Below are 16,697 nucleotides of genomic sequence, written 5' to 3'. Positions count from 1 at the left end.
GAGTCAACTGGCACGTTCTACCATCTAAACTGGGAATGCCCAGAGGTCCAGCAGTACTGGAGTTTCATCAACATGGTGTTGGGCGAGGTGGTGGTTAAGCTCCTAGAATTAGACCCACAGGTCCTCCTGCTGTGCCTCATGGACGGGTTTGGCAGCACACGCAGTGCCTGCTCTCTGGTAGCACTGGGTTACGTAGTAGCCAAATGTGACATAGCTCAACACTGGGGTTGGGGGTGGTCCCTCCACCAGAGCTAAGGGGACAAGGAGCATGGATAACTGTGCCAAAATGGAAGAATTGGTCTATAAAAATAGGGGAGTCAGTAAGAAATATGCCAGGATTTGGAGACCGTGGCGGCTCGTATCAGCTACCACCTCTTGATGGTTAGCCGGTTCTTGATTCCCATATAGCCAGTCTGTGCCTCTGCTATGTTTTCCCTCTATTTTGCTGTATCAAGTGATGGACCATACCAGACACAGGTTTTTCAGTATTTGTCTGTTTCGCAATGGTAAAACAATTGATTAAAAAAAAGTAAAATTCAAGCAATTATAAAGGGAGAGAATCCAACGAAACAGGAGTTTAGTTACTTTTCCTGTTATTGAATGAAAAAAAATTCTGTGTCTAGAGGTCTCGCAGCTGTGACAAGGAGGATTTGGACTCACAGTATTGAAGGTGCTTGGTTCATTAACAGGATCGCTGAAAAGCCTGGGAAAACAAATTGGATTTTTTGGGGGGGGGGGGGGGGGGGGTTACATTGCAAGCTGTTTATAGAAATCCCCAAATTATCCATGTTATATTGGAGGGGTGGAAACGATCAAAACCAAAAGTTGGCCCCACACTTGGGACTTTCTAGAGCTAGATGATATAGTCCGCTTTAAGTGTTTCTGTAGTAAACTACTGTGATCAGTTAATATCCCCTCCTTTTTTTATTTCCAAGAATTTTATTGGGTTTTTCAACAAAAGAAAGACAATACACCTTATACATGGCGAAAAAGGAACTAGCAATAGGAAGTTCTCTTGTACAATGTTCCTTAATGGTGATGAGCAATAGGAATTGGAAGAAAATTAAATCATAGTAGAAGGGAGGACACATGAAGTGATAAATGAACAGGAAGTAGACTCAGAGTTTCCATCACTGGGCACCACAGACCTATGATCTGGTACATTTTGCTGATAAGGCTCCTTTAAAATACAAATTGAGATGCCTCCAAATACATTTCACCAGACATATATTTTGCAAATCATGCTACATATATAGAGGGTTTATGAATATAGAGTTGTTAGGAGATCTCCTACTTTTACTTCATCCCTCTGTCAACCTTTCCCACACTCCCCTCCTGCATTGCAGAGCTTACATTTACTGAGCCTTGATTTGGAAACCAAGCTGGAAACCTAGGCTTGGACAATGTGAGACAATAGAGTACTGGTAAAATATGTCCATTATAAGGTTAAGGAGGGTGGGGGTTACAAAGGAAATAGTGTTTGGTTCAGTGTTTATTGTGTATTCATAAGTGATGTGAGGAAGAGCTGGGAAGTTTGCCATAACTGTTGGCAAAAAATAGAAAGAGCAGTAGGAGTTGGCATTGTGGATGAAAGCAGTTTATTCACTTAGGATAGGGTAGCAGCAGAGGGTTCAGTATAGTCTTAGATTATGCACATAGGAGATGCTTAGTGAGATCCTGTTGGATGGAATCAAAATGGCTAAAAAAGTAACATGTGGAGGCTAAAAGGCATGTTAGGATGCATAAGAATAAGAGAAGTTGTGTTACCACAGTACACAACACTAGTTAAACTTCATTGAAAGTATTCTAAATGTTTTATGGGTTACATCTCCAGAAGAGTGAGAACTGGCTAAACCTTCCCAAGTAGTCAGAAAAAAAACGAACAACTTATTTTTAGTACAAGTTCGCACAAAAGTGCTTAGGCAACTATACAGAGGAGGAAAGGGTGACAGGGAGAATTTAATGGCGATATCCACATTATTGAAAAGAATAAACATTACAAGAGGCAATCGTTTTTCTGCAGTAGAGTCATCCCACAAACGCATTTGTAAAGGACACACATAAAACTATTGAAGGCAAGGGAAGAAGCATCGGTCAAGCCAATAGGCCTGATTTGGGCAAGTATGCACTTTTATAATTCATCTTTTCATAAGATTATGCAAAAATATCAAAATAAAGGCATGGCCCAGCCACACTAACACTGTAGTGAACACCGTTTCAGGATGCCACACGTGATCAGTTAAAATGTCATCATTCTCATAGAAAGAGCACCAATGGAGGTGGCAGAGACATAATGTGAATGAGACGTTTACAGACCAATAAAGAGGAATTACTGTAAGTTCAGATACTTATATTATGTATTCATTTTTATTAAGAATCTTGTTAAACATCAGTCTGAAAAACAACTAAAAGCCGTTTCTAGGCCAGACCTAAAAAACATTGCTTGAACTCCAATGTTACTAGTAATGTAGTGAAGTATAAGCATGTAACACGAAAAGATTTTTCCACAAATGCATAAATCTGGTAAACTGGAAGTCCTTATCTGCCATTAAATTCTAACTTTCAATTGCTTTCATCCACTTAGGGAGGACCATATACTAAGATACTCTAGAACTGGCCTATTACCTAGGGATGTCCAGGCTGGTGTGGCATTTAATGTTATGTTAAATGAATTTATATAGTCATGCCACAGTGCACAGTGTGTACCCGAGGGTGGCTTGGCGCTGATAGCTAAGCAAAGTATGGGAGCATGGGGGAAAAGACAGTTTACACGTGAAAAGCCAAGTTTTAAGAAGTATTGTAAAGGGCAGGAGAGAAGATGAGGATCTGAAAAGAGGTGCAGGGTGTTTAAAAGTCTGGTGGCTCCTGCGTGGGAGCTGCTTCCGCCCCATCTAGTTTTCTTAAATCTAGATGGTGTGACAGTGTAAGTGCCCAGAGATCTGAGGTTCTTGTTAGGAGTATACCATGAGATGGCATTACTCAAATTCTGGACCTACGCCATGTAGGACCTTAAAGGTGAGACACAGGGTTTTAAATTTGATGCGATTACTGACAGTCACCCAGTGTAATTCTTTTTCGTTTTTGAAACTTTTTTTTTTTTTAAAGAGCAGTCAAACATCAGCAGGTGCATTTCTCACATAACAGGTTTGACATCATTATCTTTGATTGTTACCACCAAGGATACCGAGAATACATTATAGAAGTTTCTCTTTCTATACTCCTCCCACCCACCCCTACTTAGCATTGGGTGTGACGCTTTCACCCTATCCATTCCTGGGGGCTAAGGTATTTTGGCCACCCACAATAAGCCCTGCTTATTGGGATGTATCACGTTTATCCCAGCCTCTATCACGCCAGGCTGTAGTATCTGAACCACGGCTGCCAAATTTTTATGAACTTCTTGGAACACCCTCTGGCAATATCTATTGTTTTCGTGGCCCCCATGTAGAAGGCAAGATGTCCATGCTGGCCCTTCATTCTGCTTAGTGGGCAGGTCTACTCTTCCCCTCCTAAGTTACTCAGTAGGAGTTTATTTCTGTGGGGATGACTAGAAGGATATATTTTGGATTCATTGGCATCTGTGTTTCTAATATGTTATTTAGTTCCTCTACTATTTGTGACCAGTATCTATATATTAGTTGGCATTCCCACAGGGTATGTACGTAGGAACCATGGTTTGGTTTGCAGCGCAGACAATTAGATGTTTCTGCCCTGCCCATTGTTGGAGTCGCACTCTATCGTAATAGACCCTGTGTAGAACTTTGAACTGTATTAATTGTAGCCCGAGCTTAATCGCGACCTCCCTTTGGTGCATCAATGCAGCCTCTCAGTCGATGTCTTCTAACAGCCAGTGTACTTCCTAAATGGCCGGGGATACAGACTAATGTTTTGGAAGATTGAGAAATACTCTGGCGGCTGAGTTTTGCAGAACCTGCAATGTATTGAGGTATTGTTTCTGCAGATTGATATATAGGCTGTGTCAGTAATCTATTTTCAATAAGATGAGGGAGGAGATAAATATTTTTCTGGTGCTCACTGGAATACAAGGGAGAATCTTTCTGATTATTCTTAGTGTATTATAAGAAGTGGATATGATAGAGTTTAACCTTTGGAGTTGGAGTAGGAAGTGGGCCCATCTCTGGTGGCCAGCAGTCGGAGGTCCAAAAGCGAGGAGTGTCCACAGAATATTACTTCAGTCCTCTCCTAATTTAGCTTAAGACAATGCCTGTCCATCCAAATGCAGATTTCTTTCATATAATTGTGAAGCAAAATACTCATATTATTGGCCTTGTTTGGTGCGGAGACCACAATTTGTGTCTCATCTGCGTAGGAAGTAAATTGAGGGACCAAAAGATTGAATCAGCAGGGCAAGCTCAGCCACATATAGGTTGAATATAGAGGGGCTGAGCGAGGACTCCACACGCTAGTGAGAGTTTTTTTTTTAATTATTTTTATTCAACATAGCTCATAGTACCATAACAATAGACAGTGCTCAAGAAGCAGATTAGAAAATAGCGTTGTGGTGAACAAAAATTAGCACATCTGAACACAAGTGGGATATAGTTACATGATTAGTCCCCGGACTCTCTCCCCGATTCCCTGTATTTCAGCCATGGTCCCCAAATGGAAGTGAGAACGTTTTTGCTCTGAATTAATCTAGCGTCACAGTGTTTTCCCTATTGTTGAGGAATGATCTAAGTAGATCTAAGGCTGTCTCTTTGATACCCATAGTCTCAAGGCGATGGCATAGTGTCAAATGATCCACCGTATTAAAGTAGTGGATAGTCTTACAGGATCAAAGCTGCGTTTCCTGCTTCAACAAGGATAGTTTTAAGTTAGTTTGTGGCTTTGATCAGCGCGGTCTCAGTGCTGTGCTCTGATCTAAAGCCAAATTGAGTTGGATCTAACAAATTGTGTTCCTTCATGAATTGTGCAAGTTGGGAATTCATCATTGTTTTCAAATGACCTTAGGCAGGAGTGTCCGCTCTCTGAAACTACAGATTGATCTACTCCTGAAAATACTAGGAGATAATTGAATGATGAAAAATTAGCATAGTCTTGCTCAGTTGTAGCCTATAAGAAATCAGGTGTCCTTATAACGTGAAGCATCAGGAGACTGCAAAGGAATATTGTTTCGTATTTCAATTCTATGTCAGGACCGGAGGCTTCAGATTATGCTTTTGTACCTTCTCCACTGCTTTATTACAAAAGTCGCAGCAGCCAAAAAACCATCAAATAACAACAGCCCTACCTTAGAACAAAGGATATGGGCAAAACAGAAAAGAAATGTCCATAAACCACAACTCCCATGAGTCCCATTAGGCAGTCCATAACATAGTCCTTCCTTAGTCTCCACCGCAGCTAGATAGGACGTCCTTCTCATGACCACTTCCTCTTTCTTCGCTGCTTCGCAGCCAGTTAAGTGTTTTCCTCCCTTTCTCCTCAAGTTGGTGTTTCTTGGGGACTGTTAAGGGGATTCTTCGTTGTGTACTTGCTTGTGTATTATTGTGGGGCTTGTTGATGCGCTCCGTTTTTCTTTCAGAGCCCTTCTCGGTCGCGGGAGCACTTTATTGCTCTTACGCGCCTTTGCCCATGTTCGCTGCCGCCTCCGGCCGCTAGGGGGAGCCAAAGCGTCTCGTTCCCCTCAGCGCGGTGTCTCGCTAGAGAGCCGCGCTGAGGAGCTCGTTTCTGCCTCACGCTCGCCCGGTCGCCTCACCTTGACGCTCTCTGAGCCGGTATTCTGCCCCACAATTTATTGCATATGCTTGACGCCCCGCTGGGGTCTGTACTGCGGTTCTGACCGCGCTGCCGCCTACGGGCGTTATTTCACACTCGTGCTTCCTCTCAGATGTGTTCCTAGCGCGCAGTGAGGCGACAGAGGCCCGGTCTTTTATAGAGGGCCAGCGCGCTAGTGGGGTGAGTGTCCCTATATTCCCGGTTCCACTGGGCATTTTAAGAGTGCAGCCTTGTTTCTGCCCCAAAATCATTTCTACAGGCTACAGCCTGCTACCCTGTCATTCCTTTAGACCTTCACCCTCCTAGGAAGGGGGCAGTGTGGTGTTGCTGAGTGCTTGGTTGACATGGGGGACGAGTATTATGACGAAGAGGAGTCACAGGGCTACCTCAATGATGATGAATTCTATCAGGCCGTAGATAGCTCTATATATAGGTGCGTCACGGAGATAGTGGGGCCTATGGAGGAGCGCCTCTCTGCGCGTATCATACAGGAGTGCGAGAGGGTGACTCAGGCACATCTAGGGGTCCCGGTTAATCCTACGGCCCCGGCGGGGAGTTCCCCCCCCAGTTCCTAAGAAGCCCCGTAAGGAAGGGGTGTCGAGTGGGACGCAGGGTGTGGATAAGGACGCCTTCGAGAGGCTGCGTGATGCATTTTTGGCGAAGGCGATAGATCCCTCCTCGTCGCCCTCCCCAACCCCGGGCCCCTCGGGTGTTCCCGCCGGTTCGGCCCCTTTGTCACCGGCGCCAACCTCCCCGGCAGACACCGATGACGACGATGGGTCTGAGCGTTCTTGGAGGCCTTCGGGCTCCGCCGCCGAGATACCACAGGATAGTTCAGGTATGCTGGACCCGGACGAGATAATCCATCCGAGGTCGGCGGCTTGGACCCCTGGGGAGAAGGTGGCGAAGTTTGTCGCTGGCCGCCTACGCAAGCCCTTGGAGAAAGAAGCAAGGAGCTGTTTGCGCGGGGAGTGCCCTAGGCCTACGCTTGAAGGGAAGGTTGCCCTGACCCCTGAGTTGGACCCCAAGATGGCTACCTTCTTGGCGAAGTTTGTTAGGGACCCTCGGAAAGGGATTGATCGCTCCTGGCGGGCTTGCCAGGACAAGCTGTTGGACGCCATAGGTCCCATAACGAAGATTCTGGACATGGCTGAAGAGGCCAAAGTGTCCGGGGCGGTCATTTCCCCCGAGGTCCTCTCTAACTGGGCGCAGAGAGTAGTGGTGTTCCTGGGGAATGCGAACTGCGCTTTGTCCACAGAACGTAGAAGGTCCCTCCTGATTAAGTTAGATCCTAAACTGGGAGACCTGGCCTCTTCTGAGGCAGGCGCAGTAGCCCAAGGAGGTCTATTTGGAGAGCCTTTTATTAAGGAACTGGGGAAGTTCGTTAATACCTTTACGTCCCTAGATAGGGCCCAGTCAAACATCAAACGGGTCTTCCACCAGCGTTTCTCCAGGGAGGCCGGTCGCGGAGGGGGCCGCGCGACCGGCCGTGGTGGTCAGCAACCGACCAACAGAAATCAAGGCTCCGGGCGAGGGCAGTACAACTCCTCGCAAAACTACAATAACTTCTATCCTACCAGAGGACAACGCTTCCGTGGCCGTGGTGGATTCAAGAATGCTGCTGGGACTTCCTCCAACGGTGAGTGTAATCTCGGCGGACGAGGTCCGCGTGGGGGGTCGTTTGGCCTTGTTTCCAGACGCCTGGGCCGCAATCACAGCGGATGCCTGGGTTTTACAGACTATTCGAGGTTTCCACATAGAATTCTACGATCAGCCCCGACAAGTCAGGCCACCTCCTCCTATCGTTTTCTCGTCTGCGGACGCGAGTCTAGTCGACGAAGAGGTTTCGGACCTGCTTCGCAAAGGCGCCATCTGCCTTTCTTCTCAGCACCCGATGGGGTTTCTGAGCAACTTGTTCCTGGTGGACAAAGTGGATGGTGGGAAACGCCCGGTTATCAACCTCAAAGAATTCAACGGTTGGTTAGTCTACCGGCATTTCAAGATGGAGGGGATTCATCTTTTGAGAGATGTGCTCCTTCCACACGATTGGATGGTGCGTCTGGACCTCAAGGATGCGTACCTTGTGGTTCCTATTCATCCCCCTCACCGTCGTTTTTTGCAGTTCCGGTGGGGGGGTCAGGTGTTCGAGTTAACCGCCCTTCCTTTCGGACTTTCTTCAGCCCCTTGGTGTTTCACCAAAATCCTTCGGCCGGCGATGGAGGTTCTGCGGAGCCAGGGCATCCGGATGATAGTCTATCTAGACGACATCCTGCTGATGGCTCAATGCCCCGAGCAGTTAGATCTCCAGCTGCGCCAGACCATTGCCTTACTCCAGGGTCTTGGGTTCGTGATCAACAGCGGAAAGTCTGTTCTGATCCCGTCCCAGTCTGTAGTCTTCTTAGGATTCACCGTGGATTCCATTCACTGCACCCTCAGCCTCCCTTCTCGGAAGCTGGGGAAGATCCGTCACATCCTCCGCCAAACGATCTCACGATCACACACCTCTCTCCGTCAGATTGCCCGGGTGGTGGGACTACTGTCTTCCTCCATCCAGGCAATCTTTCCGGGGCCCTTGCACTACCGAGCCCTGCAGCGCCTCAAGGCGCATCACCTCCGACGGGGCCTGACGTACGATCAGGTGGTTCCCCTGTCGGACGAAGTGAAGGAGGAAATGCGTTGGTGGCTCACGCATATGGAGGCCTGGAACGGCAGGGCGATTTTCGGTCCTGTACCAGACTTGGTGATAGAGTCCGACGCCAGCCGTGCAGGCTGGGGCGCTCGCTGTGGAGAGTTTTCCACAGGCGGCGCCTGGTCATCCGAGGAGCAGGAGCTCCATATCAACTGTCTGGAGTTGTTGGCCGGGTCCTTCGCGATCCAATGCTGGACCAAGGACACAGTTCGTTCTTGTGTCTTACTTCGCATGGACAATATCTCGGCGGTGAGGTATGTCAACCATCTGGGAGGTCCTCGATCCAAAGCCCTTTCGGACTTGGCGAAAGTTTTCTGGGCTTGGTGCCTAGCACACCAGGTGTCGGTGACGGCAGAATACTTGCCGGGTCGCGACAACCGGGTGGCGGATTGGCATTCCCGATATCTGAGGGACTCCAGTCAATGGCAACTCGATCCACAGGTGTTCAAGTGGTTGGACGATACCTGGGGACCGTTCTCAGTGGACCTCTTTGCGTCCCGTCTGGACTTCCAGCTTCCACGTTTCTTCAGCTGGAGGCCGGACCCTCTAGCAGAGGCCACGGATGCCTTTCTCCAGGACTGGAGCAGGGAGATGTCGTACGCATTTCCCCCGTTCTCGATGATACTGAGAGCGGCGGCCCATCTCCGTCGCCAACAGGCGGATGTGGTGATGGTGACCCCTTGGTGGAGGTCACAAGTGTGGTTTCCGGTTCTTCTGGAACTTTCCTGGGATTCTCCAATCCTACTCCCCCGGTTTCCGCGGCTTCTTCTCAACGCGGACGGGGAACCCCACCATCTGCTCACGCAGAGCTCGCTTCACCTCATGGCGTGGAGGCTTTCGGGCGACGTTGGTTGCTCCCGGGCCTTTCAAGACCAGCTGAGGATTTCCTCTCGAAAGCCTGGGCAGGCAGCACGACAAAGCGTTATCGATCTGCCTGGAATAAGTGGTCACGCTGGTGTCTTCGACGACACCTGGATCCCTTGGTCGCAGGAGTTGTTCCTGCATTGAATTATCTGGCGGAGTCGGCCGCGGCAGGTCTGGCCTATCGTACCATCAATGCGATGCGATCGGCGATCTCGGCGGGCCATCAGCCAGTGGAAGGAGCGCCTCTAGGAGAGCATCCTTTTGTTTGTCGCCTACTGCGAGGCGTTCGCCTGTCTTTGCCGCCAGAACCGCGTTACTCGGTTCTTTGGGATGTTAACCTTGTACTGAATCTCTTGTTGTCATGGCCGTCGAATGAGTATCTGTCCTTGAAGGAACTTTCGGCGAAGTTGGCTATGCTCTTATGTCTGATTTCGTGCAGACGAGTATCGGATGTTCGTGCCTTGGATGTCACGGCGAGGGTTTTTTCCCCTGATGGGGTGATTTTTACCTTGGGGCGTCGCACGAAGTGCGCTTCACGGTCAATTTCTTATCCGAGCTTCGCGGACTCTCCCAAACTGTGTGTGGTTCAGTGTTTAAAGGTCTATGAGGACCTAACCTTGGAACTTCGTCCTCCGGGCGAACGACAGCTGCTAATCGCTCTGCGTAAGCCACACAAGGCTGTCTCTTCTCCCACCATCGCCAGATGGGTACGGTGGATCATGCAGGAAGCTGGCATCGACACAAAACAGTTCGGTGCACATTCGGCTAGGGGGGCCATGGCCTCGAAAGCCTTTGCTGTAGGAGCCAGATTAGAGGATCTGATGAGAGCTGCTGATTGGTCTTCGGACTCCACCTTTAAAAGGTTTTACTTCAAACCGGTGCTTGATATTGCCCATTTGGTGGTGAGTAAGCTTTAAACTAGCATAATCTGAAGCCTCCGGTCCTGACATAGAATCGAAATTTGCCTAGCAGTGTAACGGTAAGTTTCAATTCTATTAAGGACACGGAGGAGAGGATTATCCCTCCCGGTCTCCGGTGGATTTTACCCGCCCGTACTGCAGTAAGTAATCTGTTTTCCAGTCTCAGGTGGTTGTACCTTGCTGATGTGCAATTTACGTGACCTGGATGTCCTTTCACGGCTGATGTTGTGGCATTTTTCTTCATAGGAAATGAGAGTGCCAAGCAGGATCAGTGATGACATAGCGTGCCTCGCGCGAAGAAAGAGGAAGTGGTCATGAGAAGGACGTCCTATCTAGCTGCGGTGGAGACTAAGGAAGGACTATGTTATGGACTGCCTAATGGGACTCATGGGAGTTGTGGTTTATGGACATTTCTTTTCTGTTTTGCCCATATCCTTTGTTCTAAGGTAGGGCTGTTGTTATTTGATGGTTTTTTGGCTGCTGCGACTTTTGTAATAAAGCAGTGGAGAAGGTACAAAAGCATAATCCTCGCCTCCGTGTCCTTAATAGAATTGAAACTTACCGTTACACTGCTAGGCAAATTTCGATTCAACTATAGAAAGTGAGAGATTTCATTTATTATGGAAAATATGGCTACAGATATTAATTATAGGAACTAGACACATACTGCCTTACTTAATTTAGAAAGGTTCACTTTAATAATGTATATCTCCATGTCTGCCTACGCTTTCTTCATTCTTTTCGCCAACTAAGTGCAGGCATGCCACACCCACACAAGCCATCTGAGATGGCCACTACTCAAGTGCTGCCATGCTTGTGAAAACAGATACTGAATACTATGCTTTTAAAAGATACAGAAACATGCAAAGATTTGCTGGCGCTGTTTACATGCCCACCCTTTCCATATCGATTACTTTCATAACAGTCTTATTGAAATAGACAAAAGAAAACGAAAATCAAAGTTAATATTACTATCTTAATCGAAAAATAAGCAGAACGTGTCTCTGGGTATGTCAATAAAAAAACAATTATGTATGCAAGTCAGTATTTCTATGGTGCAACATCTATTTATTCCGGGTAAGGGAGTAAATAAAGGCTACCCGGTTGTAAACATGACCTTTCTCCTGTGAGACAAAGTATGTGGCTTACTACCATCACTTTTCTCATTTCTGTCACTCTAGGAGAGCACCCGGCAACTCCAGATCCACGTTTTTCACATGTGGCGCTTCTACAACATTGCCCGGATGCGTCAAGGAGCAGATTACTTCACCCTGCTGTTAAACTACAACTACGTGAACTGGTGGTCAGCAGCGCAGAGCGTGGTCATTGTCCTCTCAGGGTTTCTGCAGCTCTATTTCCTGAAGCGCCTCTTTAATGTCCGAACCACCACAGATATTCAGAAACCTCGTTGTTAAGAACACCAAGGCTCTGATCCAAGATTCCTTGGAAGAAAGGCGCCGTTCCATGTAGTGATGCATTCCACTCCTGTTTTCCTTTGTACGAAAGCATCTTTCAAAACACTTGATGTGCCTTAAATTATGCTCGCAAATATTTTCAAATTAGGTTAAAAAATAATTTTTCTTGTTATGATTATCTCAGGAAAGACGCACCGAACATCAGTTCATTGGTGGTGTAGATCAGAAAATCAGGACTGCAGTGAAGTGTTTTATGTAGTGCTCATGAACCAACATGTTTAAATGTTTTATAGCGCTGCGTGTAAGCGTACATATATACACAGCCTTTGAAAGAAGAAAGCACTGCTGCCACAGTTCAAACGTGTGACTTCCAAGCTACACAGATTTCAGCAGAGAGCATTTAGCTAACCGAGATGTACGCCAAAGTCAGGAGGCCAAAGCACTCAACATTTGAAAGCGGCAGACAGATTTCCAATGTCTTTAACTGTTTCAGTATTTACCTTTTTTTTCTTGAAGGGTTGGTTTCACTCAATTCTTTCAACAGCACTCGGAGATGTTATGGCAGATACATACCTACCAATAAACAGACAAGTAGGACTCTATAACCAGTTCTTATCCCTCCCTCGTGAGCAGAAAAGCCTGCCTTAATCAGAGTAAGACCAGGCTGGAAAAACATCTCTTGGAAAGGAAAGCCTCTAGGGTAGATTAGCCAAAGTTTGTGCTGACCCCTCCATGAACACACATCTTTCTACAAATACTGTCCGTCTCCGATATGTTTTAAACAGCAGACGGAATCACCTTCCTAAATCAACCATTGGCGCCTTTGACCCACTAGCATTACCTTTCACAAATGATCTGGGACTTGTGTCCAGTGGTTCCCTTCAGGCTTCAAGCATTTGTCCTCTTTCTCTAGGCTTCAAGCACCTTGTCCTCTATCCCAACCGGAGTCCGTACGCTTCAAGAATTTGTCCTCTGTCCCTAGGCTTCAAGCACTTGTCCTCTGTCCCAACTGGAGTCCCTACGCTTCAAGCATTTGTCCTCTGTCCCAACCAGAGTCCCTACGCTTCAAGCATTTGTCCTCTGTCCCAACCGGAGTCCCTACGCTTCAAGCATTTGTCCTCTGTCCCAACCGGAGTCCCTACGCTTCAAGCATTTGTCCTCTGTCCCAACCAGAGTCCCTACGCTTCAAGCATTTGTCCTCTGTCCCAACCAGAGTCTCTACGCTTCAAGCATTTGTCCTCTGTCCCTACCGGAGTCCCTACGCTTCAAGCATTTGTCCTCTGTCCCTACCGGAGTCCCTACGCTTCAAGCATTTGTCCTCTGTCCCAACCGGAGTCCCTACGCTTCAAGCATTTGTCCTCTGTCCCAACCGGAGTCTCTACGCTTCAAGCATTTGTCTTCTGTCCCAACCGGAGTCCCTACGCTTCAAGCATTTGTCATCTGTCCCTACCGGAGTCCCTACGCTTCAAGCATTTGTCCTCTGTCCCAACCGGAATCTCTACGCTTCAAGCATTTGTCCTCTGTCACAACCGGAGTCCCTACGCTTCAAGCATTTGTCCTCTGTCCCAACCGGAGTCCCTACGCTTCAAGCATTTGTCCTCTGTTCCAACCGGAGTCCCTACGCTTCAAGCATTTGTGCTGGGTCCAAACGCCACAGTCTCTGTTGCACCCCAACCATATAAACACAATGCTTATGTCCCCATCAGCATTACTGGCCTACTTGTGTACCCACTTTTGATGTAGACACACAGCATTCTACTGCCCCCTGGCTTGTCGGCAATACACAGATATTTGCATGCAAGGACGAACCCACTAAACACTACAGCACAGGTGGCAGCAAACATAGAAACTTCCAACAGAACACTATCACAAAAAAAAACGAATACTGCACAGATATATGATCACTGTGTTCACGCTAACACTTTCCACCATGCTATAAGACAGCATCCAACACAACGGGCAGTGTTCCAACCTTACATATGAAAGGCCAAAATTCACCATATACTCTTACCACAGCACCCGCCACCAAAACATTCCACACATGTTGGGAAGTGAAAGTATCACTCTAGAAGATGCCGAACTGTCAAAGCAATCCAGCCTTTACCTGCAGTGGTAAAGGCAAAAGTTATGGGATTGCGGCACCAATGCATGCACACTGCAGCTGATACACAGGAGGGAGCCAGCAGGAGCAAACAGAGGGCTATTGAATTTTACATTCCTCTCTCATGCAGTTCAATGCAATGAGAAGCGAAGGATACATCCAACCATCCAGAGGAATACTTCACTGGGCTAAGCCAAGTTGTGATTGACAGTCTCAAGTCAATGGTTGAAAGGGTAGGCCCAAAGCCCATTCTTTGTATATTAATAACATGGGCAGTTAATGGCTGTGCTGTCAAAACCCGGACCTAAGCATATATCAACAACTTAATGACCAAGACATAGCCACCTGAGAAAATGTCCAGAACAAAATCAAAGCAATTCATCGCCACAAGAAGATTCAGACTCCGGTCGACAATGGTAACTCCAGTACAACGCAGGAAATGTAAAGTGCCACAATGGCAAAATGAGTAACACACAAATAATATACAACAAAAATGTTTGCTAACATTCAGTACTGGTAAAATACACTTATTTTATGACCACTTGAATGCATACAATGCTCAACAGCATGTTGGCTAAGTTCTGGCAAGTAAGACCAGTCTTTCATCTAGCAAATATGAATATAAAGCCATCGGTGATATCAGCTGTATTCAAAGTTAGAAAATGTTCAATTAGAAAACTAAAAATACATTTGAAACAGGAATCCTATTTTACTATACATATTTGCAAAGAAACGTGTCAAAATACAATAAAGTGGAACAGAAAACGTATCAGAAATGTAATGTATACTTGACAAAATGATGTATGATTGTTTCTGCTTTGTATATGATGTAAAACTAAATAAACAAATGAGCAAAAATTAAAAAAACAAAAACGTACTGCTTCACAAGGAAAATGTAAGCTCATACAGATATCTAAAATATGTCATTTAGAAAAATTAACTACCAGAACACAACAGTGCAAGAAAAAAACATACTTTATTGCATACAAAAATAGGTTGTGCGATTGTTTTCACTTTAAATTAAGGTGTGGTCTAGGTGGGACACTGGTCAAAAACTCCCAGGCAGATCACAGCCCAGCTGAAAATGTTCCCATATCTTTAAGGTCCATTGTTACTAAGTAGTTGCATCTGCTTTAAAAGGTATGTGCCCTCGTCACATATGACAGGTATGGTTTTGCCCTCAAAAACTACAACCTTCCATCCCACTGCTAATCCATGGACTATATTGGTGATAAGTGTATGTATTAAACAAAAACAAAAAAGTAGTGGGCAGGGAGACTCCGTATATTTAATTTATAACATGGTCTACCTAAAAAACAAAAACATCTCAAGTAAAGACATTGCAACAAAAAAAAAAGGATTGATTGGAGGTACATGTATGAAGGCTGTTGTGAGAAGGCCATCTGGTAATGCAGTCATTTTCTTTTCGCAGTGACACCTTTAAACAGACGTGATGAATTAGTTGTAGAGGACGTAAAGTACATCACTGAATAATAGAAAAAAGTTGATGGAGATGCTTGTGTAAATTGCTCAGTTAAATTTAGGTGCATTGAAAATGTGCCAGAAGTAGAATTCTGACTGGAAATAAAATCAGTCTTCTCAGACATATCCACAAAGCGGTTTCAAAACATGATGTGTTTATACACAATTTTCTGTTCCACATGGTATGGTTTCCCAATCCAGGCAATCTCTGCACCCAGAGTCCCGATTCTCCATCCTTCCTGGCACAGTATGCATCGATGGCCCCAATCTTTCACTACGTTAGGGTCTCCTCATGACGCACATACTCGCCAATGTCAGCCTGGTGAAATACTACTATCGCCATCGGGTCCACTTTCCTGCAGTCCAAGGTTGATTTTGCGGCTACTCCGAATCCCTAGGTAGTAAAAAACATGATATTCAAAACAATGCCTACGTTAAGGTGTCTGATCATCATAGGCAAAAATATTTCTGAGGATTAACATTCCACAATTAGTTAAATTTGTTGGATGTCCTTCCATATCTCCGCAAACTCCAGAGACCGGGTCAACATTCATAAGTGAAGAAATAAACAAGCACTGGCGTTGCCAATAGGTCTCGCAATAGGAAAGTTGGAGCTATTGGTTTTGTAAATGACAAAGCCCTTTATGTTTTTAAAATGAAAAAAATAAATAAAAGGCATTGTTATTTGCAATTGTAATAGCTCCGACTTTCCTACTGCGAGACCTATTGGCAACGCCAGGAGAGGGGTGAGGGGATGAGTACGTTACACATGGTAAATTACGCATCTGAGCGTGCCTGGCGTAAGAAGTTTTCACGATACCGTGACTGGCACTCCCTTGAGGCTAGTTAAGGCAGCATCCTCGGCGCACCACCGCGTGGTGGCGCTATGCATGAAGAAAAGGCCCGAAAACTACCCTTTAGTGGTTGAAGAGTGCTCCAGCGGCAAGGTCGTATTTTGCCTGGCGTGATGAACACCTTGGCTCTGTTCTTGCTGATTATATTCCTGCAGCTCTTTCCTAAGAGACCCGCCTTTTCCATGAAACGTAGGCATATGTACAGTATGCACATAAAAAGCGCCCGTATGCTGAGACAATGTACGCAACGCTTACCTTACACATGCCTAAGTTCATTACTGGTGCAAGCTCACACTTAAAATTCAAAAAGCACATACAATCTGTTACGTCGACCCTTTTTAAACTCGATGAATCAATGCACTTCATTCCGTTACTCGTGGTATCTTTGCCAGGCCCGGGCCACCATGATATATATATTTATTTATTACGGGAGCTATGTAGCGCCAACATCGCCACTTGGGCAGCTCAGCGCTTTACATCACACATGGAGAAATGAAAATCCCGGACCGTAAGAGAGAATGAAGGCGTTAAGCGGGCTTCATTTCTGCACCGTGTTTCTGAACCGTGTGAATGTTACAGAACCATTTGTCACAGGTTCGGCCTTGTATTTTTGCTAATTATTGCGGCGCACTTATG

General features: G+C 46.1%; 2 protein-coding genes across 2 annotated transcripts in view; one reads left to right on the top strand and one right to left on the bottom strand.

The window, feature by feature from the left end:
- TMED6 (transmembrane p24 trafficking protein 6) overlaps positions 1–14,598 on the top strand; it is a 98,235-nt gene extending 83,637 nt beyond the window's left edge. Inside the window, exon 4 of the mRNA XM_078669310.1 lies at positions 11,391–14,598. Coding sequence (XP_078525436.1) covers positions 11,391–11,624 — 234 coding nt within the window. The 3' untranslated portion in view covers positions 11,625–14,598. The remainder of the gene's footprint in view (positions 1–11,390) is intronic.
- An 84-nt stretch (positions 14,599–14,682) lies between these two features.
- The window catches only part of NIP7 (nucleolar pre-rRNA processing protein NIP7), a 37,806-nt gene continuing 35,791 nt past the window's right edge, over positions 14,683–16,697 (bottom strand). Inside the window, exon 5 of the mRNA XM_078669312.1 lies at positions 14,683–15,601. Coding sequence (XP_078525438.1) covers positions 15,482–15,601 — 120 coding nt within the window. The 3' untranslated portion in view covers positions 14,683–15,481. The remainder of the gene's footprint in view (positions 15,602–16,697) is intronic.

The sequence above is a fragment of the Lissotriton helveticus genome, chromosome 12 (genome assembly GCF_964261635.1).
Source record: "Lissotriton helveticus chromosome 12, aLisHel1.1, whole genome shotgun sequence".
In the NCBI taxonomy this organism is placed as follows: Eukaryota; Metazoa; Chordata; class Amphibia; order Caudata; family Salamandridae; genus Lissotriton; species Lissotriton helveticus.
This window is presented reverse-complemented; position numbering and strand designations above follow the sequence as displayed.